This window comes from Fukomys damarensis, unplaced genomic scaffold (assembly GCF_012274545.1).
Source record: "Fukomys damarensis isolate Sample0158 unplaced genomic scaffold, DMR_v1.0_HiC HiC_scaffold_39, whole genome shotgun sequence".
Classification (NCBI taxonomy): Eukaryota; Metazoa; Chordata; class Mammalia; order Rodentia; family Bathyergidae; genus Fukomys; species Fukomys damarensis.
The window spans coordinates 125,547,447-125,573,903 of NW_022900951.1; the positions used below are offsets into that span (position 1 = coordinate 125,547,447).

At 40.4% G+C, this 26,457-nt stretch overlaps 1 protein-coding gene across 1 annotated transcript in view; it reads left to right on the forward strand.

Moving 5' to 3' along the window:
* Positions 1–26,457, forward strand: part of Pasd1 (PAS domain containing repressor 1) — a 93,182-nt gene that overhangs the window by 22,161 nt on the left and 44,564 nt on the right. Inside the window, exons 2-6 of the mRNA XM_010639746.1 lie at positions 5,118–5,170; positions 6,067–6,503; positions 9,958–10,046; positions 17,709–17,798; positions 26,135–26,234. Coding sequence (XP_010638048.1) covers positions 5,142–5,170; positions 6,067–6,503; positions 9,958–10,046; positions 17,709–17,798; positions 26,135–26,234 — 745 coding nt within the window. The 5' untranslated portion in view covers positions 5,118–5,141. The remainder of the gene's footprint in view (positions 1–5,117; positions 5,171–6,066; positions 6,504–9,957; positions 10,047–17,708; positions 17,799–26,134; positions 26,235–26,457) is intronic.

Here is a 26,457-nt window from a genome sequence, read left to right on the forward strand (position 1 = left end):
TTTTTTTTTTTTGCAATGCTGGGGATGCAACCTAGGCCTTGAGCATGCTAAGGAAGGGATCTGCGCCAGAGCCATTCCCTTACCTACAGTTACAAGTGTTTTATTTTCCATTTTTTTCTTCTCATTTTCCCTTCTTTTTCTCTCTCCCCCCTTGCTTGTTCCCCTTGCCTTTTGTACCATTTTTTTCTATTTCACATTATCTACTATACATTTTGGTCCTTCTTTACCCTTTCAGTTCTCACAGCAAAGAGACGATATTTAAACATGTGTCTGATTCATTTCACTTAAGAGCATAGTCTCAAAGTGCACCCATTTAGCTGGAAAGGTCTCAAGTTTATCCTTATTTGTGGCTGAGTAGCACTCCATTGCATAAAAAACCCACATCTTTATCCATTCATCGGTTGAGGGACATTTGGTCTGTTTCCAAGATTTAGCTATTACAAACTGAGATATAGTCAAGATTTAGCTATTTAAACATGGGTGTGCATACATCACTGTGGTATGATGCTTTTTATTCTTTTGGGAAGATACCCAGCAGGGGCATAGCTGGGTCAAATGAGACCTCTAATCCTAGTTCTTTGTGGAATCTGCATACTGATTTCCGCAGTGATTGCACCAGGCTGCACTCCCACCAACAGTGGAGAAGGGTTTCTTTTTCCCCACAGCCCTGCCAGCATTTGCTGTTGGTTGGTTTCTTGATAGCAGCCATTCTTTCTGGGGTGAGATGGAATCTCAGCATTGTTTTAATTTACATCTCTCAGATGACCTGTGACGTTGAACATTTTTTCACATATTTGCCATTTGTACTTCTTCATCTGTGAAGTGTCTCTTAATTTCAGATGCCTATTTTTGGATTAGGTCTTTAAATTTGGGGGATCTGATGTTTTTCAATTCTTTGTATGTTCTAGATATTAGTCCTTTGGCTGAGGAATAACTGGATAAAATTTTTTCTACTCTGTGGGTTGTCTTTTCACTCTTTTGGTGATTTCCTTTGCTGTGTGAAAGCTTTTTAATAGGATGAGATCTCAGTTGTTGATTCTTTATAGTATTTCCCATGTGGTCTGTGTTTTGTTCATGAAGGCTTTGCCTAACCCTGTGTCCTCAAGAGTTTTACCTATTCTTTCTTCCAGAGGATTTAGTATTTCTGTTTTAATATTTAGATCTTTGATTCATTTTGATTTTAGTTTAGTGCATGATGAGAGGTAGGGGGTCTAGTTTTAGTCTTCAGCATGTGGAAAGCCAGTTTTTTCAACACCACTTATTAAAGAAGCTATCTTTCTTCCAGTGAGGGTTGTTTTCACATTTTCTATTCTGTTCCATTGATCTTTGGGTCCGTTTTTTTTTTCCATTTTGCCAATACCATGCTATTTTTTCAGTCACAGTAGCTCTGTAGTATAATTTCTAGCCAGGGATTGTGATGACCCCTGCCTTGCCTTTGTTACCTAGAATAGTTTTTGTTTTTCTAGGTCTCTTCTGGTTCCAAATGAATTTTAGGAATGTTTTCTCTAGTTCTGTGAGGTATGCTAATGGTATTTTGATTGAGATTGCCTGTAAATCTGTGTAACAGTTTTGAGAGTATGGCCATTTTCACTATGTTGGTTCTTCCTACCTAAGAATAAGGAATATTTTTGTATTTTCTGGTATCCTCCTTTTTCTAATCTCCTTTTTCAGAGTACTGTAGTTTTCAATATAAAGGCCCTTTACTTCCTTCATTAAAGTGATTCCCAGGTATTTCATTTTTTCCATGCTATTTTGAAAGGTGCTGTTTCCCTAATTTATTTCTCAGTGAGTGTCATTTGTGTACAGAAATGCTATTTATTTTTGAGTGTTGACTTTGTATTCAGCTACTCCACTGAAATTGTTTATTAAATCTAAAAGACTTTTGGTGGAGTTTTGGGGTCTTCCATGTAGAGAATTTTGTCATCTGCAAATGATGATAATTTAACTTCTTTCTTTCTGATCTTTATTCCTTTTATTTCTTTCTATTGTCTAATTGCTCTGGCTAATGTTTCTAGAACTGTACTGAACAGGAGTGTTGATAGTGGAATCCTTATCTTGTTCCTGATTTTAGAGTGAAAGCTTTCAGTTTTTGACTGTTCAGTATCATGCTGACTGTTAGTTTGTCATAGATGGCTTTTATAAGATTGATGTAAGGACCATCTATTCCAATTTTCTGTAGGGTTTGTTTTTAATCATGAAAGGGTATTGGATTTTGTGAAATGCTTTTTCTGTATATGAGACAATCATGTGATTTTTGTCTTTGTCTCTTTATCAAGTGGTATGTGTTGAACTGTCCCTGCACCCTTGGGATGAATCCTACTTAGTCATGATGTATAACCTTCTTGATGATTTGCTACATTCTGTTTGCCAGTATTTTGTTGCAGACTTTTGTGTCTGTGTTCATTAGGGGAAGAGGGGTTTGACTTAAGAGGGGAGGGGATTGGGAAAAAAAGGAATTAGGCTATACTGTGTATAGGTACAAATTTTCTATGACAAATGTAATCATTATGTATATCTAAATTGTATCAATAAAATTAATAAAATTTTTAAAAATAAAAAAAATAAAATTCCTCTGGTGTCCACAGTTCTGTAGTAGTGTCCAAGGCAGGTAGTGTCCCCAGTTTGTGCTGTGTACCCCTGCCAAGTCTGCAGTAGGATTGGTGCTGGGTTCAGGACTGATTTGGTGGGAGCTGGGTCCCGTCTTCAGCCAGCAGCTGGCTCATCCAATTTTCCTTACTGGTAGTTGTCCTGGTGCCTTCGGGGCTTTTCCCAGTCCTGTGTACAGTGGGTTCCACTTGGCCTTTGCACGGGCCTCCTGTTTCAGCCCCACTGGTGCATATCTCTATCCTGACCACTGCTGCTGCAAATTCAGCCTGCAGCTGCTGGGGCTGAGTGCTGACCTATGACCTACGCACCTGTGTCTTTCTCTCAAGCTATTAGTGGCCTATGCCTTCTTTCCTCAACTCCTCTGTGCTGCACTCCCTAACTTTGCTGTCTAGGGTTTCCAGTTGGCTTCTAGGACCATGACAGAGGGGGAAAAAAGGAGAGAGGTCTGGTGGCCTGTCTGGTCTCTGGCCTCTGTGTGTGCCATGAAATTTGCTGCTAGGTGGCAGTGTCCTCTGTGTGGAAGATTTTCCCAGCTCTACCCTTTCAGTCTGTGAGTTTCTCAGGACTTCTCAGTATGGCCATTCTTGCTTGGCACCGCCTTGCTGCTGGCAGCCCTGTGGGCTAACGCACTGTTTTATGAAGTCCTGTGCCTATGTTTTATTTGATCTACTCGTCTCTTTTTCCAGATTCTGGTGTCAGGATGTCTGTCCCCCCCTTTCTTCCAGTTACCTGTGCTTTTAGTTGATTTTCTCTGAGTAGCTGCAGCGTGGCCCCTCCTCTGCACAGACTGTTGGACCCCCTCCGTACATGTATTTCAGATGGCCTTTTCAGTCCTTTTCCTCCACCTTGGCCTTATGCACCTCTAAGGTCTTCTAGGTATGCATGAGCTGCAACTGCTGCTTGGTTTCAAATTCAGGGCTTGTTCTTTCCTTGGGGAGGTTTGCTGTGATTGGGCTGGTAGAATGTCACCTTGTAATACATAGCTGAGCATTTGGCTCAAGATTAGCCAGGTCCCTTAGGCAAATCTTCAGAGCTCCTTCTTTCCCAGTAGCTCCACAAACTCTCGCCATTTGGCCTCTGAACCCCTGCCTGTGTCCGAAACTTAGTGAGAGCACAGCCTTTGACTTGAGACTCTTCTCCCAGCAGCAAGGGCCAGAAGTGTAGAGGCAGAAGGCTGGGATTATCGTAGGACTCGTTTCGGATCTACTGTCATGCCGGGGATCACAGGCATATGCAGCCCACTGTGGGGTGTCTTCAAACAGGATTTCATGTCACTGCTGTAGCTGCCTGCCAGTTCCTGATGGGAAATTCGTTCCTTAGTCAGTTTTGCCCGAGAAGATAGGTGATGGTTCCTTTGAATTTAAGTTTTAAGTGTTACTCTTGTAGATGGCAACCTTGCTGAACTATTGTTTCAAATCACGTAATGATGAGAATATGCTCCTAGAAATGTGTCATCACTTGACTTGCCATAGCACGAATATGATGGTATGCAGTTATGCAAACCTACGTGGTATAACTACTCTACACTTGGGGTGTACAGTCTAAGACTGTGTTGGAACCCCAAGGCCAATGCAGTATTAGAAATTGAGCCCAGGGCCTTCTCACTGTGTTATATTCCCAAGCTCTTTTTAAAAATATTCTTTTGAGACAAGGTCTCCCTAAGTCACTAAATTGCCCGGGATGGACTCAAACTTGCCACCCTCCTGTCTCAGCCTCCCAGAGTGCTGGGATTGTAGGTGTGTACCACCACACCTGGCTGTTTCTTCTTAACATACATTTGAAAGTCATCGACCTCAACTTTGGGGCTTTGGGCTTGAGATGATGTGAGAATCTAACAACACAGCTTGAAACAGAGCACTTTGATGATTTTAGGGCCATTGTTTCATATTGCCAGGCTATCTCTGCTGTCACAAGTACGCACAGTTCTTGTCAGTGGCAGCATGGACATTGTAGATATGAAGCTTTCCTCTTACAGATTCATTTCCCTTGGCCTTGAAAAGAGTAAAAATTAAATGAATTTAAAGGCATGGACTTAAACTCATGAATATTTGACTACTGAATTCAATTGTCTGAGTTCACAGAATTTTTTTATGACTTTTATGGATACAATTGTTTGTAACATTGAAGATATTTGTGGAGAAGTAACACAATAAAGTGAGACTTCCATACCTACATGATGTGAAGGGATTATTGGTACTTAATGATAGCCTATGTTGTAGAAGAAATTGGCAGCAGAGATTTTGGAAGTGGGGAAGGGGAGCATGGGGATGGGGAGAGGAAGGAAGGCGAAAGGAGCCTGATGTGATCAGGATATGTTACGTATGTGTACTAGTCCCCCAAAGCAAGGGCAGCTATTTATGTATTGCAAACATTAATGAAAAGTGAAAAAAGAAGGCATCCCTTGAATGGAAAGAGTTATGCAGTTGAAAATTTTGATTAACCTTATTGCTTTCCTGTGATTCACCACAAAATGACTTTTTAGTAAAAATGTTGCTCTACTCTGATTTCAGAATCTGTCATTGTTTCACTGGAAAATGGAGGGAGATGAAAGGGAAACAAAGAGGTATGAATTCCTAACTGGCTGATAGTTATGTCCAAACCTTTGCCCACTCCCTGTGCTTGTTTCACACCCAGTGACACTACGGGACTGAATGTTTGGTGCCCTGTGGGAATACAAGCTGTGCAGACAGGCTAGGCTTGCCTAGGGCTTAAATTTGTTTGGCATTGAAAAGATAAATTAACTTATTTTGCCAGATCAAATGTCTAAAATAAATTCAAGTGCACCAATCAAAAAGTTTTGTCAAGATTTTCAGTATGATCAGTAGTTTTTAAAAGTAAAAACAAAACCCCTTAAGTGACATTTTTTGGCTGAGCTGTCTCTCTGAGAAGGAGCTTTTGTTTTGAGAGAGCCTTGGGTAATTATGGGTCAGTGGGAAAGAATTTTACTAATCAGAACTACTCTTGTTAAAGCAGGTGAGAGTCTGTGGTGCCTCTACCTTTAAATTCAAATGAATTTGAACTCAGTGGATTTATGTAATTCTTGAGCCATTGTGCTAGGCCCTGTGCTGATTGCTCTGGAAGACATGGGCACAGATATGGCCCCTCACATAAGGGACTCACCATCTAGGGGCAATCAAGTCAGCTTGCATGTCTTATTTTAATAGCAATAGGTCTTTCAATTTTATTTGGAGACAGAATCTCATCAAGTCGCCTGGGGTGATCTCAGACTTACAGTCCTCTTTCCTCAGGCTACCAGCCAGCTAGGATTTTAGGCCTACGTCACTGCCCCTGTTGGCAATAGGTGTTATTATGCCATGGAATCAAGGGCTGGACTTTGGCTCAATTATTGGTACAAGCATCGGTTTTTCTCTCTTCTTATTCCCCACCTCCTGTTGCTGTGTTGTCTGAATTCCTAGCCATACCCTTGCCATTACTGATCTTGGTAGTTTTGTCAATTAGGAGCCCGCCTGATAAAGATGAAGATCTGACAGAGGAATACGGTTACACGGTGTTTGAGCAGATTCACACCTTGATGCAACGTCACGAATGCCCTAAAAGTGGTGATGGAGACAAGGCACAGTTGGGCCTGACCTCCTCTTCAACAGCGATCGGCACTTTCTCTGCAACAACCAGCGGGATGTCCTCTTCAACAGTGATCAGGACCTCCACTTCAACAGTGAGCCAGACCTCCCATTCTATGATTCAGTCCTCCTCTTCAACAGAGAGCCAGAGCTCTTTTTCAGCAGTGAGCCATGTCTCCCCTCTCACCATCCAGAGCTCTTCTTCAGCAGAGAGCCAGATCTATTCAACAAAGAGCCAGACCTCTCTGACCAGAAGCCAGACCCCCTCTGAGAATGAGAACCAGATGTCTACTGCGGTCTCCATCATTAAACAAGGTTGGATTTGGGCACCCTAGCTAACTTACTGCTTTCTCATTGGCTACATTGAAAATGAGTGGTGGGTGGGGCAGATAGGCCCCTTCCTTCTCCTCAGGCCTTCTTGGGAAGCCATCCATGACTACAAGGCATCTCTTCTTAAATAACCTTTTAATTTCACAGATATTTTGTTCCTCTCCATTCCTGCTTATTTTTAGCGCATCACGTAGCCCTAAGGTTTGTGCAAAAGTGGAGTACAAAAATGAACATTAGCAGAAGCATATGTGGGAAATGGTAGTGCCAAGTTTTGTGTCTTGGGCATTTACAGGTGAGGTGTACAGTAAGACTTAAGGGGGAAGATACAGCCCTGAGCCTGCAAAGTAACACCAGTGATCCTCTGATCATAGCAGAGCTCTCAGTGCAGGTGTGCATCAGGCCCATCTGTATGGACTCGTGCTGAGCTAATCTCTAATCTTAACCATGTTTTCTTGACCCCAGGACATCTCCAGCTCTTGCTATATTTCTGAGCCCTCCTTCACAGCAAAAGTCCCTGGAGTTATTTCATAGACCTTGTTTCCTCACGTCCCATCCGTTCTTTCCCATCCTGTGCAGCGCTCAGGGCAGACTGGCCACTGTTCCCCACCCCACTCCACCTACTTTGTCAGGTGTTCTCCACAATGCCCTTGTCTTAATTGATATTTCAAATACATTAAACAGCCCTGGGGATTGAGCCCATGATCTTCAGATCTTCACACCAAGCTACATCCCAAGCCCTTTTGTTATTTTATATTTTGTAACAGGACCTCATTGAGTTGGTAAGTTGTCCAGATTGGGCTCAAACTTGCAATCCTCCTGCCTCAGCCTACCGGAGTACAGTCCTTGCTTCATGAAATACCTTTCTCTCAGCTTCTGGGACCACACACTCCCTGGCTTTCTCTCATAGCCCATTGGCTGATGCTTTTCTGTCTTTTTTATTCCACCTCTTCCCATATTTCAACTTGCAAGCATTGGCATGTGCCAGGGCTGAGACCTTGGATATTTTTTCTCTTTTCTGTCTGTGCTCACTTCCCAAGTAGTCTTCATCAGTCCCTTGCTGTGACAAGCTGTCCAGACATAGCTAATCCCTATTTTGTAATCCTGTGTCCAGCCCAGACTCTTCCCTGAGCTCCATACTCGAGAATCATACTCGTCATAGAGTCAGCAGGAGAGTTTCCTTTGCAACTTCTTTAATTGGCTATTTAATGCAGAAGCTACCAAGGCCACTGAGGAACTCTTTTATTAAGCAAGCTTTCTTCATTTTTATTCATCTGGAATTAATTTATTTATATTGTTTGTTTGTTTGTTTGGGGTCTCTCCACGTAGCCCAGGCTGACCTCAAACTCACAATTCACTCAAATTCACTGACTCAAACTCACCTCAGACTCTTTCATGTCCTCCTCCAAACTCTCAGCGAACCCTTTTGGCTCCTCCTTTCAACCAACTCTATAGCCCATTCTCTTCTCACTACTTGCATAGCCTTGGTGTTATCATTCTCATCCAGGCTGTGTCATATCTTGCACTTTCTCTTTTTAATTGACAAATAAAAAGTGCATGTACTTGTGCTGTGTGGCACACCGTTTGGGCATCTGCTGACTCTGGTTGTCAGCCAGACTTTATACTTACTGGTTTTGCTGGTGAGAACACTTAAATCTGTTTCAGCATTGTTCAGGTATGAGTATTGAGGTCAACCTTGGTTACTGTTACACTACTTGTTCTGGATCCTACGTGCTTGGAATTCTCTATCATCACCAGCAGTTCCCCAGGTCCACATCTCTCACCTTTGAAGGAAGTGCCTAGCTAGACTTTCTGCTTCTCCACTCTTGCTCTCTCTATTATTTATTTTATTTTCCACAAGCAGCTAGTGTGATGTGTTAAAAATTCACCACACCACTCTTCTGCTTAAAAGTACTTCATGTTTCACTCTGAATTAAAAGCCAATTCCTTGCCATATACCTTCCATGCTAGGACCCTTTCTGTTGCTGACTTCACTATTGTGCCACCCTCTGTTCTTTCCCCATCACCCACTTGACCTCCTTTCTTTAAAATGGGCAGAATCCTTCCCTGCTTCACTCAGCACTTACTGATCCCCCTGCTTGAGAGATGTTGTGATCTGGTGTTGTCATGTGGCTGCCTTCTTGTCATTCAGATCCTTTCATTACATTTCTGTCTCAGTCAGGCTTCCCCAGATGGCACAGTCTCAGTGCTCATACTTGCAGATGCCTGAAATGATCTGTTCCCCTGTCTGTGTGTCCATCATCTGTCTGTCCTGCCCAACCAGTGTGTAAGGCCCAGCAGGATGGTCACTGTGCCTTGTTTCTGCTGTATCTTCTTCCTTGCCAACTCTGACAAGTAGGAAGGAGAGCTCCATAAATATTTGTTCCTTTAATGACAATCATGGAGTCCTCCTGTGACCTCAGCACCCCGCTGCCCAGTGAGGTATGGTGAAGGGTTTGGCTTGGATCTGATGCTGGCTTCTGACAGTAACTGTGGGAGACTCACGTGGTCTATGAGCCCCGTCCCCAGGCTGGGGCAGTGTTCAGGAACACTGAACTGGAGTCAGGTTCCTCATTAGCACAGTTTCCTTTTCCTCTCATTCTGCTCCCCTGCAGTGTACACATCCTCTTCCCGTCTATCTGCAGTGAGGTTCCGGGCTCTTCTACTCAGGCACGACCACCTTCTGGCCCAGTGTACCCCAAGGAATGTATCTGAGACTCAGATTCCCTGGGAAAGTAGGAGGAACCCTCCAGATGACCCCTTGTCAGGGCAGTCTGCATTTGTAATGGGGATCAAAGTTGGGTGATATGAGCCCCTCCTTTCTTAATGAGGAAGGTGAACTACTGTTCATTAATTTGAATGTTAAAGGCCACCTGAGAGTGAAGCCCCTCCCCAGATGAAGTTAGTGGAGTAGGTATGATTGGGAGAGCCAGGAAGCCTTGCAGAATGGGGTAGCTGGGAATGAGAGGCAGCCAGCAGCTTCTCAGACACATCAGGTAAGGCCTGAAGATACTGTGCTTAAGGGCTCTTCCTCCAGGCTTAGTTAGATGCAGCTAAAGAGTGGAATTGTATGTTTTAGCCAGAGGATAGGGTCTGGGTCCTTGTAGAGATCTTGACCTTATCTGGGATATTAAGGATCCTGGGTTTGGGTAGAATCCAAGAGAAGGAAATAACTGAAAGCTGAAAAATCATAGTTACTGGATAAGTCATAATGTAGAGTAGAAATTTAGTTGAATGATCTTGAGGTCTTTTTCATTTTCTGACATGTCCATGCTTGTGATCATTTATAAGGAGAATCGGTCTACATTAGATCCTTCACTAAGACTCACCATGTCTCATGAGTCCTTTCTATAACATTAATTATAACTGTGAAAAAAAAATCTAATGCCCATAGCTAATAAGTTTAATATAACGCTTTTCTGTCCTTTCTTCCTTTCTAAAGAAAATCTCAGTTCACCGGTCCCTGCTGATGAACAAAATTGGGTTCCATCATTTTGTAACCGAGAAGAAATGAGCAAAGTGGTGCTACAGGTAAGAGGGCTTTTGTGCTTTGATTACTTTTTATGTAGAATACATATGATATAAGATAAAGAATAGTGTTCTTCAGTGTGTGGCTAAGAAACAATATCCATCAAAGTTGCATAAGGAGCTTGGTAAAGATGCAAATTCTTAGGTGTAAACTTTAGCCCTTTGAGTTGTAATCTCCTACCTGTCAGGGTCTGAAGTCTGCATTTCTCATGGGCTCCCCAGATGCTGTTTATACCACTTGAGTTTTGAGAACCACTGATATTAAGTGATAACAAATATGAACATGTCCTGGTAGAGGTTAGTGGGCGATTGAGTGAATACTTAGCACTCATTCAACATGGATTGTCAGACTGTAAGAATAAAGACTCAAATCTGTCTTTTTCAAGGAGATGAAGTGTTGGTAGTTCTTTATTTAAATTGAATTTATTGGTACATTCTAGGTATACAGTACAGTTACATTCATTACTGGGATCTTGTACCTTTACAAGACAGGTCTTGGTTCTCATTATTTCCCCTTGTCCCCACCCTCCCTTCACCCCCTCCTCCCCTCCCCACCTACAAACACTTTAATTCCATTTTTACATTTTCTCATAATTTTTCCCTTTCTCTTATTCCCCTTCCTCTACCCTTCTCACTGTCCCTACACCTTTAGTCCTTTATGAACAAATCCTCAGTAGCACGGGAATTAGCAGAAAGAATCAACAAGTGGGATCTCATCTTATTAAAAAGCTTCTGCACTGCAAAAGAAACCATCAACAGAACTAAGAGACAACCTACAATGTGGGAAAAAAAAATTTACCAACGGCTCCTCAGACAAAGGACTACTATCTAGACTATATAAAGAACTCAAAACAGTCAGCCCCCCAAAATAAAGACCCAATTCAAAAATGGGCATCTGAAATGAACAGACATTTCTCAGACAAAGAAGTAAAAGCAACAAGTAAACATATGAAAAAATGTTCCACATCACTGGTCATTCGAGAGATGCAGATGAAAACAACACTGAGATTTCACCTCACCCCACAAAGAATGGCTGCTATCAAGAAATCACACAATAACAAATGTTGGCGGGGTTGTGGGGAGAAAGGAACCCTTCTCCATTGTTGGTGGGAGTGCAGACTGATAGTTTTTATCTCCAAGAAAACTGGGGAGTTTGACTAAGGTCGAAGGCTACAAACTGTGCCCCGACAGACCCTATTCCTTTGAATCGGACAGGGACATGCATTTTGTTGCCCTTGTCACTTACTCACTGTGGGTTTTGAGTGATTTCTCTGAGTCTTGTTTTCTTTCTCTTTAAACTGGGTAAAAAGTGTGTGTATTTCACTGAGTTGTAGTGGGAGTAAGATTGAGAAGATAGTGTAGAATTTCTAGAGCAGAAGGGATGAGCTCAGGCCCCCTGGCGGGTGGTTCTGCCTGGCCACCAGCACTATGAGCCTCCTTATTGTAATAAAGCCGGAGACCTGTGTTGTGTAGTGGAAACTTCTCAAACTTACCCAGGACTAGAAGCAGAATTCCACCGACTGTGGGTGAGTGGAGTCATTTTTCGAACAAAGATGCTCCACAACTTATGGTGGGGTTACTTTGCAAAGAAGCCACCATTAAGTTGAAAATATTTTAAGTATAAAATCCATTTAATACACTTTCCCTACCAAACACCACAGCTTGGCCTAGCCAACATTAAATGTATTCAGAACACTTTCATTAGCAAATCGGTGTGCAGAATCACCTAACCCAAAGGCTGTGTTATAATAAAGTGCTGAATACTGCATGCAATTTATCGAATACAGTGCCGAGAGTACAGTAGCTTCTCTTTCATGCATATCCCTTTTGCACCTTCATCAAGTCGGAAAGCCCTAAATTGAATCGTGTTTTATAGCACCTCATTTTACACCATTGTGTCAGTGAGTGTGGGGGCATCCTTCCACCTTTCCAGCCACAGATTCCCTCACTTTAATTTCACTTAATTTAATTTAATTTGATTTAATTTGTCTTTGGTGCTGGAGGTGGGACTCGGAATCTTGTGCTTGCTAGCCAGGCAGTCTACAGTTGAGATGCAGCCCCAGCCTTACCTCAATTTTGTTAAGGAGATTTTGTCTCGGGGGATCATACACACAAATGTTTGCCACAGAGAGGCCTCAGAATGTGCCACATGAAATCCTGTTACTAATCTTGTAAAACTTGATGTTTGTTTAAAATATTTTAGGAGCTAGGCTTGGTGTAACTATACCCTGCAGGAATAACTATGTTCACGAACACAGAATATATGATATTACACTGGGAGAAATCAGAATGTCTTGGGTTACTCCCTCTCTCCACTTTTGACCTCCTTTAGGCTTTAGAGCCTTTAGTGGCTGCCCTGGAAGAACCTGTTCTTTCCTAGGGACAGACATGCTAGTTCAGGCTGTTATCACAGCTGACTTCAAGCAGAGAGAAAGCTCAGGGAATCTAGGGAGAGGGGCAAGAGTGTGATGCTTGTCTTCACTTGTCAGAGGATGGCTTTGGCCATTTACAAAGCATGAAAGCAGAGTGTGGGGAGAGGTGAAGAGCAACATGCTTTTTGCTTCTTGTGCCTGCGAAGGCCGTGCCCAAGTTAACAATGGTTATGCTTGATGAGTTTTCCACTTTGTGATGGATGGCACAAAAGCACCCTCAATAACACCATGTGTCTTAGTTACTTTTCTCATTGTTGGGACAAAATTCCCAACTCCCAAAGTTAAGTGTGGGAAGGTTTAGTCAGCTCACAGTTTGTAGAGGTTCCAGTCCATAGTCAGCTGGCTCCAAGGCAGGTTGGCATGACAGAGGGGCACTGCAGAGGAGAAACAGCTCTTGGTGTGGCCAGCAGAAGTTAGCAACAGCAAGCAGTAAGCAACAGCAGAAAACCTGCCTCCTTTCTGTCCCTTTATAGTGCATTCCGTTATCCACACCCTTGATCCCAGCATCACGCCCTTAATCCACATTCACACACCGTGATCCAGCCACCTGTGAAACTGCCCACCTATGACTGCATCAGGCTTTGAGGGGACATGTTAGATATAGGGCATAACACCATACTTTGAATTTTTAAAATTTTGGGAGATTGAACTCAGAGCCTTGTGCATGCTCGGCAGGCAGTCTGCCGCCAAGCTGCACCCCTGCTCTACTGTGAACTTTCATCTTTTCTCCAGCCAGTGATACTCTTGCACCCACTGGCTAGCACAGCTCTGAGTCAGCCACACAGTCACAGAAGTAAACTTAGAAGAATATATATAACATATATTTACAATTTAAATAGTACAAATAACATTGATCTTAATAAATAAATCATGAACAGGTCCTTTGAAGCCTCCTTCCTATAAACTTCCTCACCATCGCCTGAATTTTATTTCAACCATTCCTTGACTTTTCATTGTATTTCTAGGTCATATATAAATATCTCTAAATGATATATTATTTTGTTTTTCATGTTTTTACCTTTATTTATATAGGATGATATTGCACCTGTTCATCTGTGACTTAATTTTTTAAAAAAATTTATTAGTCATGTTTGCACTTATTGTGCAAAGCTGGTACGTGTACCTAACACATCCTGTTTTCTTCCCCCCATATTACTCCCATCCCTCCCTGCCCCTTCCAACTCTCAGACCCTTTCCATTTGCAAAAGCTCTGTTTCCGTTTTTTTCAATTCTTTTTTCCATCCCCCTTCCCTGCCCTCCCTCCCCTCTCTCCATCCCTTGTGCCCTCATGGTTTTGATAACACTTCTTTTGAAGCTCAGTCCATGATGTTGCATGTAACTCGTACACTCAGTTTACACCTAAACTGTTGTGAGAACATCCTACACAATTCCATATTCCATTCTGCTGTTGCTGGGCACTAGCAAGCAAGCTCTTTTGGCTCGTGCTCCCCGGAACACCAAGACTGAAGCAGAGCTTCCTTGTTGAGGTTTTAGTGGGCTGTGCAATCTCATGACAGTGAGCATGAGGGCAAAAGAAAAGCCAGACAGGAAAAGAGAGAAATGGAATATAAGGTGGTTGCTAACCAAGCTGTATATGGGTTCACAGGAACACACAGGTGGTGGTTCAGTCACTTGAGACCTCTTCCGGTTAAACTTGAGGGAGAGTCTGTGTAGGAGGAAGGACAAAGATTCTCTCCAGCTTTTTCATTCTGTCTCTTTAGTCAGAAGTTGCACAGAGATGACTAACTACTCTGCCCTCTGCAGTATTGGACCCTTGGGGGACTCAGTGGAGTATGTAGATCCCATGCTCTGAAGTAGATAGGTGTGGTTTTTATAATGCCAGTCACAGGGAATGGTTGCTGAAGCTTCCCCTGCAGGTGGCATTAGGAGGCCGCACAGGACTGCAGAGGCCTCCACCACTTGAATGGGGAACAGAGGTAGGACTGGTGAGAAGGTACCCACGGTGAGACCATTGTAAGTGCCGATCTCCACTGTAGTGAGAAGCGCTCTTTGGAACACCTTTCTTCATACGCCCTGTCAGGTATGAGCAGGAGCATTTATTTTGCTTTGCTTTCTGTGGTGCTGAGGATGGAACCCAGGGCCCGGCCAGTGCTAGGTGACCACTGTGCCACTGAGCTACACCCCAGCCCCTGAATGCAAAAAAAATTTTGTGGAAAAATTATTTAATAACAGACATGAAAAGCAGAAAAAAGACTTGAGCCATCATTTTACTAACAACATACGTCACTGTTTCTCTGGAGAGGAGACATTTGATTTGCTTTGTTTTTGGTGATCAGGACATCAATAATACAGTGCCCAAATGTATTCTTAATGTAGATAATTGTTGAATACATTAACAAGGGCCTCATTTCTTCTAGGCAAATTTCTTTGTACATATTGGGTTTCCTTACATAATACTTTGATGGTATTGTTGGAACTCTTACCTGCTGGGGCTTGTCTTTCAAACAAACACTTTCTTGTCAACCATTAGTGTGTTAATAAGTAAAAAAAATGCATGGGTCTCACATATGGATCTCATGAATGCAAGTTCTTATTGCCCCACATGTTGCTAATAATTCTGCTTGCCTGATTTTTAAATTTTGGTTAATCTGGTAGGAATTGAATGATATCTTCTTGTTTCAGTGACATATTCCTGATTGAAAATGACATCATATTTTCACATTTTGAGACTTTTTGTATTTCTTCTTTTATGAGATATTTATAGCCATCCTCAGTTTCTTATTGGATTATTAGTTTTTTACATTGGGGACTCTTTAATGAAGTCTGTCTATATGACTCTATAGCCATTTCTTTTCTTGAATATTTTGTATTTTATTATTATTTTAATGCTACATAGTTATGGGGTACAGTGTGATAATTCAATACATGTATACTGCAGTTATCAAATCATCTAGGTTCCATATTCCAAAACATTTAAAAAATTTTCTTCATTGGCCTTGGGAATGTAGCTCAGTGTTAGCATGCTTGTCTGACTTACCCAACGCCCTAGGGTTTAATTCCCAGCAGCATAAAACACACTCTTCTGTGTGTGTGTGTGTGTGTGTGTGTGTGTAACATTTACTACCTATTTATTGTAAAATCAAATATGCATATACACACCCAAAAAAAGAAAACTTCAAATATGCACATACATACATAAACAAAAATACTTCTTGAATAACACAATAATTGTACTCATTCATGAAGTGCAGTGATAGTTCAGTACATTCATAATTTACAATGATCATATGTTGGCTTTTTAAATTGATTTTGAGAGCTAATGACCTGCTAGTTAACTGTTACAGATTCTTCCTCCTGCTTTTTCACTCTGTTGAAGGCATCTTTTGACAAACAAATTCTTTTTGTAATGTAGACTGTTAAACCACTATGGAGATTACTCAAAAAACTGAAATTAGAAATTCCATTTGACCCAGATATTCCTCTTCTGGTTCTCTTCTCAAAAGAGCTAGACAGCATATTATACTGATCCATGCATACACATATTTATGGTAGCACAACTCCCAACACATAAATCTTCGAAGCAGCCTATATGTCCCTCAACAGATGAATGGATACAGAAAATGTGGAATTTATACATAGTGGAGTACTATTCTGCCATAAAGAAGGATAACTTTGAATAGTTTGTAGGATAATGGGTGCACCTTGAGATCAAAATGCTAAGTGAAATAAATTTAATTACTCTTATTTTCCATGTATAAGTCTCCCTGTTTACACTCTGAGTGTTCAGCTGTCTTCCAATTCAAAAATTTTCCAGCTATGTTCTAATGTATTGTTTCTCTTTCTTTTCTTTCCTCTCTTTGCTTTCCCTCCTCTCCTCTCCTCCTCTTCCCTCCCCTCACCTCTCCTCTCCTCTTTTCTTCTTTTTTTTAGTGCCTCGTACCACTGAGCTCATTCCTAGACCTTGATTTTTAATTTCAGATATTTTTTATTTCTGTTGTTTATAGACATTTTGTTTATGGTTTGCACTCCTCTGCTCAGTTTTAAGCCTTTTGTTCTTTAAAATGTTCAATATTCTTTCTTATTTATTTACATATATTAGCCATATCATACTTTATATTCTGTATCTGATTAATTCCAGTATCTGCTTTTTTGAACCTAATCTTGCATTTTATTATTGCCATAGCCTCTCACTCATAATGGTTCTTTCATCTCTTCTGTGTTTATTAATTTTTATTGTAATCTCATATTATTTGTAACTTTAGCTGCATGAATTATTTGAGCTCTTGCTTTAGAATAATTCTCAAAAGATGTTTTTGATTGTTTTATTAAATATAGCCAGCATCTGGACCACTTTAAACTCAATAGTAGACTTGGTAGCTGGGTAGTGTCTGGATTTCAGCTCCACAGGTGTGTGAATGTGGGCTTCTGTGTAGTGTTTCCTGAGAGAGACAATTTTCTTTTTCTACTTTTATAGCTGAAGCTGATGTAGGAACAAACCTTCCCTGTCTCTTGTTGCTAGACAAGGTGTTTCTATTTCATCTGCCAAAACTGTCACTCTTTGGGAAACTTGGCTGTCTACCACAGTCCCTGATTTATCTTTCCACCTTATACAGGGCCGAGCTTTCCTTTTTGCCCCCCGACATTCCAGGCCATCAGTGTTAGGTAAATGTTTCAAGCCAAGCACAGGTTCCAATGTGCCCCTATGTCTCAATTCCCAGTAATCTGACCATCTCTGATATCAGACTGTTTCCCTGTATAACCATAAGCTTGGTCCAATTTTGAAAAATAAATTTTTTATAGTTTATTTATCACTTTAGATGTTCACTACCAGGAGGCCTGGATATCAGATGCATTATACAGCAGGGAGGTCATGGCGATATCCATATTTATACGTAGACGACTAACCACAAATGAAAGTGCCCTTAAATATTCTTAGCATTTTTGAAATTAAGTCCACTTAAAATGAAACAATCTAAACAAGGAAATGAATCTTCCCATGTTGTGTTGGAAAGGTTTGAGCTAATTGGGTGTACAGTGAAATTTGTGTTGTCCAAATGACACAGCACTTGATAAACATCTCATGCTTAAGGTTAAGTATATTCTGTGTTGGAGGCAAAATAGTGGAATTTTAATCGAGTATGTGCCTACTTTATTGATATGTAGGAAATATAATATATTTTCTGTATGCTATTATAATTAGGCATTTAGAAATAAAGCTATCATTTTATTATTGTTGCACCATTTAATTACATTATTATTCTCTCTTTATTAGGCATTAGACTGCTCTATGATTGTGCTGAGTACAGATGGGGTGATCTTTTACATCACTGAAAACATCACAGCTGTCCTTGGCTACTTATCAGTAAGTTCTTCCATTGTTTGGGAAAGGGATCATTTAGGTTCATTTTCTAGGGTTATTATTTCTTTCTGTGGCGCATGATACATGGGAGAAAGTGTTCTCATTGTCACAAAATGTGCTTCTGTTTTATTGTTATCTGCATTGGTTTCAGTTTTCAATCTATATGCAAGATAATTGAGCATAGTTTCCTTTCATGGTTTGAAAATTACCCTGGTAGGAAATCCCCAAAGAAGAGGGTGCTTTATAAAATAGCAGTTGCTAGAACCACTGGAGTATCCAGAGTGACGATGTGTCATATGGTGGTGTTTGAATTTGTATATTTTGGAGTCTGTATCTTTTTTTATCTTTTAAATAACAAATTACTGTCTTTGTTGTTGCTGTTGTTTGTTTTGTTTTGTTTTTGTACTGGAGATCAAACTCGGGACCTTGCACTTAATAAATTACTATATAATTTAGAAAAATAAATAGAAATGGTTGCATAGTTTCATAGTTTAACATTATCGTGGGTATCACCAGAGACACCTATGCATTAGTTGTGCTTGGGCTCTGCTGTGCAGAAGCGGTCACTTGTTCTTGAGCCCTTTGGTGTTGTGGTGTCCATGTCAGGTAAGCTCTCCCCATCTTCATAGCACCACTGAGTGGAATATATGATTTCCTATTGATTTAATTGATCTTCCAGCTGTACACTCAGCAAATATACTATTTAAATATTACAGTACTATGTTCCTCTTGGAATATTTTATGCTGTGATAAAAGCACCATAGACTGGTTGGTTTATACAAAAGAAATTTATGATTATAGCCCTGGAGGTCAAGAAGCCTAAGACCAAGGTGCCAGCAGATTTGGTGTCTGATGGAGGCCCATTCTCTGGTTCATAGACAGCTTTCTTCTGGCTGTGTCCGTGTACTACAGAAGAGACAAGGGAGCTCTTTGGGGTTTCTTTCATTAGAAGACTAATCCAGTTCATGTCTGTCCTCATGACTTAATCACCCTCAAATGCTCCACTTAAAATACCATCACAATGAAGGTTAGCTTTCCACATACGGATTTGGGGGTAACAAACACTCAGCCTATAGCTATGCCTTCATATTACACTTAAGCAAACATATAAAGACCATCGCTGACAACCCTCTCCCACAAAATCTGCATCATTGGGGGAGTTAGGTTAATCTTATATGGGTGGTGGTTTTCATTTTACAACTACTCTTCACTCCACAGAATTTTCTCAAGAATTTTAAATATAGACTGAATATTTATAAAATTTAAATTTTATAATATAAAATTATATGTAAATATAAATTTTAAATATAGGACTCAATTTTTAAATATAGAAAATAATAGAAGAATGGCTTGACTTTATTGTACTTACATTGGAAGTGAATTCAGAACTTATTCTACTAGTTTAACTATACAAGTGAGCATGACCATCTTGGAAACTCAGTACATTTTATACCTTTTTATTGTAATTTACAGGTACTGGAATCTGTTTCTTCTATTTCTCATTCTCTTCCTTGCTTTAAAAAATGTTTACATTTCCAAATTCAACTTATATTTGCAGGATAAGGAAAATCTTATATGGGTGGTGGTTTTCATTTTACAACTACTCTTCACTCCACAGAATTTTCTCAAGAATTTTAAATATAGACTGAATATTTATAAAATTTAAATTTTATAATATAAAATTATATGTAAATATAAATTTTAAATATAGGACTCAATTTTTAAATATAGAAAATAATAGAAGAATGGCTTGACTTTATTGTACTTACATTGGAAGTGAATTCAGAACTTATTCTACTAGTTTAACTATACAAGTGAGCATGACCATCTTGGAAACTCAGTACATTTTATACCTTTTTATTGTAATTTACAGGTACTGGAATCTGTTTCTTCTATTTCTCATTCTCTTCCTTGCTTTAAAAAATGTTTACATTTCCAAATTCAACTTATATTTGCAGGATAAGGATACTAAGCCAGCTAAATAAAATGCAAATATTAGATATATTAATTGAATTGGACTTGAGGATATTTATATTATAGAATTGGAAGAGTGTTATTACATCTATTAAAGAGGGAATGTGAAAAGGATCCAGTGTAGCTTAAATTTTATTATAATGAAGATCAGAAAACTCTCCAAATTTTATGGCAGCTGATACTGCTGAAACCAAATTCTTTGTTGACTGAGATTGATGACTTTTTCTTATTACATGAAGATTTTTTCATAGTGACGATGTTAGTTGAAATATTATCTTGATTTTCTCATAATATTTAGTCAAATTTTCACTTTCAAGAGGTTCCTTCGCCCTTCAACATTTGAGATGCCCCCACCACACAATCACTATAAATATGAAAGGGACTAAGATGGTGCTTGGAGGTCGGCTGTTGTAAATAGTATACTCAGGGTAGGCCTGTCTGATTAGGTGACATTGGAGCACAGATAGGAATGGAGCGAATAGGTGTTTCACACAGTAACTGGTGCAAGTGTGTTTTAGGCAGAGGCTAGAACATGTGGAGAGGTCTGAGTACAAGAATATGTTTGGTGTGGAAAAGTTTCATCAACAAGAGTGGTGTGACTGGAGTATGGTAAGTAAAAGGAGAACTGGGAGATGAAAAATACTAGAAGAGTAGTGTCTTGGTTACTTTTCTCATTGCTGAGACAAAATACCCAATGCCCAAAGTTAAAGGAGGGAAGATTTATTGTAGCTTACAGATTGTAGAGGTCTCATTCCGTAATTGGCTGTCTCCAAGTCAGGGTGGCAATAGCAGAGGGCCGTGATTAGAGGGGAAATAATTCATGGCAGGCCGAAGGCAACAAAGTAGCAAAGTAGCAAGCAGCAAGTGAGAAGCAACAACAGCAGCCCTCCTTCTTTCCCTTATATTCTATCCAGGCTCCCCACCCGTAGGGCAGGCAGCACTCACACCCAGGGTAGAGCACCCTTAATACTAGTATTGCAGTAGGAATCAGTCCCAGCATCACATCCTTCATCCCAGAGTCACACACTCTAGATCCAGCCACTTCCCAAAAAGCCCCACCTATGACTGCATGAGGCTTTGTGGGGAGCATCTAGATACAAGCCACAACAAGTGGCAAAGATCACCTTGTGTGTGATCACTGCCTTCCCTCTGAGATGAAATGGAGCCATCGAGGGGATAGAGCAGGTGTGGATAATGACCTAAGTTTTGTGATATTTTGGCCAGTGTGTTCAAAATTGGCTGTGGGGAGCAAGCATGAAAAAGCAGAGTCTACTTGAAAACAGCTGGCTATTCTGGGCAATAGATGGATATAATTGGAAGTGCAAGTGTTTTGTAAGTAAAATACACTTTGCTGATGGATTGGGAGGGGATTTGGCATAAAGGTAAAGGTGGATGTTATAATGTTATAACACTGGTCATGAATAGATTATGTCCATTATTATAATCATGGTTTAAATATGTATCTGAAATTTTCCATCATATTTTTCCCAATCATTCATTCTCTTGATAGTTTTTCCTTTGGAAAAATATGTGGTCGTATGTAGGGGAACTTGTAGTTCCATGGTCCGATCTTGGTGGCCTGCCTGCCTGCTCACCCTGCTCCACTGATCCCTTGAAAAATATATACTGTGGAAATTTACATGTAGCCATTCTCTTTTTTGGTTATTCAGCAAATGCACCTTTTAATAATATAACAATACACTTCATGGAAAGAGTTTTTCAGCACTGAAATTTCAACAGCAGAGAATTAAGCAAGGTTTACACATGAGTATGTCTTTAGTCTGTGACAATTGTGGGCAGATTTGCTCTGTTCTGCTTGAGGACTCACTGCACAGCAGGGAATTACTAGTGATGAGTCTCATTTTGAACTTTATTTTTTGAGAGAGGATCTTGCTATATAGTTCAAGTTGTCCTTGCACTCACTATATGTAGTCCAGGCTAGCCTCAAACTTCCAGGGATCCTCCTGCCTCAGCCTCTTGAGTGCTGGGATGGAAAGTGTGCACCAGGATGCCTGTCTAATGAGTTTCATTTGATTTGAAACCCATCCTGGATCTCCTACAGCTCTGTTATCCTTTGGATTCTCAGTAAATGTCATAGACTCGGGTAAATTCCTTTCTGCTTTTTTTGGCATGACTGAGACCATAATAATATTTGTATGACAACTAATAGGTATTCAAACTTGGCTTTTGAAAAGAAGTTCTTAATTTTTCTCTGGTATTTACCCTTGCTTCATTAAGCTATAAGCACCTTGATCATTCTGCCTTGAGTAATAAGAAGAGCAAATGCCAAAGATTTACAGAAATAACAAGAGATTGAGATTGATGGTGGTTTTAGGTCTCTGCCCTTTCAGAAGCAGGCTCACTGTAATGATTGTTGGCTCTGCTGTTTTCATTGGTGATTTGTTATAAAGCTTATTGTTACAATTCTTATTCCTGCAGAGTCTATGGAAACTCATTGCTTCTCTTCCCATCCATACGACTGAAAAAATAGCTCACTTTGAATTATTCTAAGTGATAGTGCTAGCCTTTCTTTCAATAATAAGGAACGGTGACATAGCACTTTATATCTCTTGTTTTGGTCCTGTTTTTAGTTTGTATCATAATTCCTGTGCATATACTAACTGCCCTACTTGACTATGCACTTATTTGAGTTATAATTCATATCAGGCTCATCTTCTATAACTTTTTCAAGTACACAGCATAAAATTTTTAAACAATTGAGTTCATATAGAATGCCCAAAATGAAGGCACTCATTCAGTAGCAAATGTTTTGGTCCTGGTATGAACTGGACTTGAGGTAGCTATGGAGCGATAGAACAGGAAACATTGAGTTGGATGACACTTCTATGCAAATCTCATTTCTTCATTCCTGAATTTCCAGTGGTTAGACAACCCTTGATTTCCTCAGGACTAAGGTAGCGGCTAATTCTTCCTCTCACAGGGATTCAGTGAGCTAGTATGCATGTGAACATCCCTAGCACAATGTCAGGCTTGGAGTATTTACTTTATCCTCTGTTATGTGAAGGGATGGATGGATGGGTGGGTGGGTAGGTGGGTGGCCTTCCCTCATCAGAGGTAATTTGCTTTGTATCTAAATTATGTTTTAAAACTAAACCAATAAAAGTATTTTAGTGAAAAGTTTTAAGTTTAATGAAAAGAAATCTACATCTTTTGGGAAAGCAGTAATTTGTGGAATGACTTTCTCTGTCAAAATGTATTGTCTGTTACTTCCATAACATTTTGTTTACTAAATTAAAGTAGTATTTCTATCCTGAGTCAAGCCAAGCTTTTTCGTGATTGAGATGGGATCCATCTGCTAATTGAAGTGATGGCCAACTCATAGTCTGCTTCTACAAATGGGCCATAAAGAGATATTTCTAAATATTAATGGTGTACTGTTAATACTAATCAGTAAAAACTAATTTTAATCTGTGGTTCTCCAGCCAAAGTCATTATTTATCTACAAAGAATACTTTATTACTTTGCTTCTATCATTACTTCTCTGTCTGGTGTTTGGTTTACTCGCATGTCACTGTATTTTAACTACATAGTATAGCATATTTTAGTCATTGAACAAATATGTATTGAGTGCTAAATTATGCCAAGCTGTGTTTCAGGTGTTCAGGGTATGGCATTGATTAAGACAAACAAGGCCTCTGTTCTGACACAATTTATATTTCAGTTGGGAAACAGATAATAAACAGGCAGGAGCAAAACAGGTAGGGAAGCACTGTCAGAGATTGTGTTATTCAAAAAGCTGTGGAAATGAAGTAGAGAATGTATTCTATAGGCCAAGGGCAAGCAGGTAGGTGAAGGGTGGTGCCATTTACCTGAAACAAAGCGGAACTTTTCAGAGAAAAGATTGGGGGATTTCTTTTGCGTATCTTAAAATTAGGCTCTTCTTAGACATCCAAGTTGGGTTTTCTTGTGGGTATAAGTCCAGAAGAATTTGGTCGTCGTCAACAGAGAGGTACATAATGAGGAGGAACTGGAAAAGATGACCCAGGGGGACATGATAGTGAGAGAAGAGATCCAGTGACTAAGCCCTGGGTATTGCTGAGTCAGGTAGCCAGGAAAAAGAGGAAGATCCAGCAAAGAAAACTGTGAAAGTGTGGCCTTGGATGTAGAAGCACATCCATGTGTGTGTGGTATCCTGGAATCCAAGTGAAGAAAGTATTTCAGCACTCATTGTATTTGTCTTTTTTATAATAGCCATTCTCCTTGGGGTGAGGGGACATCTCATTGTGGCTTTGATTTACATTTCCCTAATGATTAATGATATTGAGCTTTTTTCCTTGTGCATTGCTGATGGGAAAATAAAATAGTACCACTTTTATAGAGAACAGTATGGAGGTCTGTCCCGAAACTAAAGCTAAAGCTACTATACGTCCAGCAAGCCCACTGCTGGGTATATACCCAAGGGCAATGAAACCTACATGTCAAAAGACACCTGCACTCCTATGTATTAGTGCACCATTCACAATACCCAAGGCATGGAGTTAGCCTAAATGTCTATGAACAAAGACACAGACAAAGAAAGTGTGGTACATACACACAATAGGACATTACTCAGCCACGAAGAGAATAAAATCCTGTCACTGTGACCACATGGGTGGACCTCGAGGGCATTATGTTAGGTGAAATAACTCAAGCACTGGGCAAAAACACCACACGACCTCTCGCTTCTGTGGAATCTGAAAATGTTGATCTCACAGAGGTTGGAACAGAAGAGTGGTTAGCAGAGGCTGGGGACTGGAGGAAGCAGGAGAGGGAGTGGTCGGTCAGTAAAGGCAATGATATTGTGTGATAGGGGAAATAAGTTCTGGTGTCCATGGGAGAAGCTGATCAGTGGGTGCTACGCTGTTCCACAGTCACCCTAGTGCACAACAGCACACCAGAACTTCCTACTGGTGACTGCGGATAATGACAGTGCATTATGTATCCCCTGTAGGAGGAAATTTGAGTGTATTCACTATACAGAAAGAGTAATGTTTAAGGTGATGGCTGTGCTAATTACCCTGAGTTGATCACTATCCAGTGTATACATCACATTGCATTTGTACAAACACCGTATGTCAGTCTAAAAATAAGTAATTAAAGCTAATAAAAGGAAAAAGGAAGGATCTGTTGCATCAAATGCCGAGTGAGATGTTAGGCAAGATGAGGACTGAAAATGGATTACAGGACTTGGCACCATGGAGGTCAGTAGTTATCTGGAGTGATTAGGATAAATATTTGGTTGGTTTCCAGTGGAAGCTGAGAAGTGAAGAAAAGTGACCAAGTAAGTTCATTTCAGAATTTTTATTTCCATCTAGACCAGATAAGTGGTTATAGTTGGAGGAGAGAGCGTAGTATGAAGGGAAGTTTAGTGTTTTTAGAATTTTGTGTGACTTCTTTATAAGGTGACGGGTATTGTAGAAATTGTTGTATAGCACTTGTGTGCTTATAGGAAGACCCAGTAGATAGAGAAAGCTTGATGATATGGCAGGTGGGGATGTTTTTGGAACAATATCTTTGAAAAGCCAAAAGAAAACGGGGCAGCATGTACAAATGAAGGTGTTAGTCTTCTGTGGGAGGGAGGGAGCTTATTCATCGTACTAGGAGGGAAGGCAGGTTTCTCAGCACAAGAATACATGGGATGGTAGATTGGGGCAGGGAGATGTTGGCATTTCCTTTTCCTTTTTTAACTGAAATAATTGAGGTCAGCTGAAAATACTATAGAGGGCTGAGGGCTTGGAGGTTTGAAGGAGGAAAAGACAAGAAAGAGTCATGTTGAAGAGTAGTAAGATGAATTATCAAAAAAATGCTTTGGGGCAGGTTTGAGTACCCATTATACTGCCTGATAAGAGGGGTTTTTGTTTGTTTGTTAGTTTTCATTTACATTCAGATGCTTCGATGAAGGTGTGGGGTAGATGAAAAATTGGAAGTGTCCAGAGTTCAGATTTTCTCTGGCAGATATGGCAGAGGGAAAGAACAAATGGGAATGATTACAGTGATCTCAGAATCTTAGATGGCCAGGGATGAATGAGATGGGAGGGAGGCAGCACACAGTGAAAATCTGAAAAGCATGGAGTGGAGGTCTCCGGCCAGAGTAATTGCTGGAGAGATAAGGTACTTTGCATGAGTACATTGGAAAGGTCAGGATGGCCGTCCCAAGGTGGGGAGCTACAGCAGTTTTAAAACAGGTGGCTGAAATGGGGCAGGACCTAAATGTGCTGGAGGTGAGGAGATGGGGGAAATGAACAGTATCAGCACATAGAATAAAATGTGTTTTCTCCTCTTCCTCCTCCCCCTCTTTCCTTCCCCTTCCCCTCCCCTTCCCCTCCCCCTTTCCCTCCCCTCCCTCTCTCTCTCCCTCTCTCCAGAGTGAGGTTATGGGAAGGAAATTATTGAGCTTTCTGCCTGATGAAGAGAAAAATGAAGTCTACCGGAACATTTGCTTGAAACCTCCTCTGTCAGAATCAGGTACAGATTTTTTTCAAGTATTAAATTCTTAGGCTTTAAGAGACAGGGAACACTCAGTGGAGTAGTTTTTATAAAATTTTTTTTTTTTTAAATTGAGTTTATTGGTACATTTAGGGATACAGTACAGTTACATTCATTGTTGGGATCATGTACCTTTACATGGCAAGTCTTGATTCTCATTTTTTTCCCCTTACCTCTGCCCTCCCTTCTCCCCCTCCTCCCC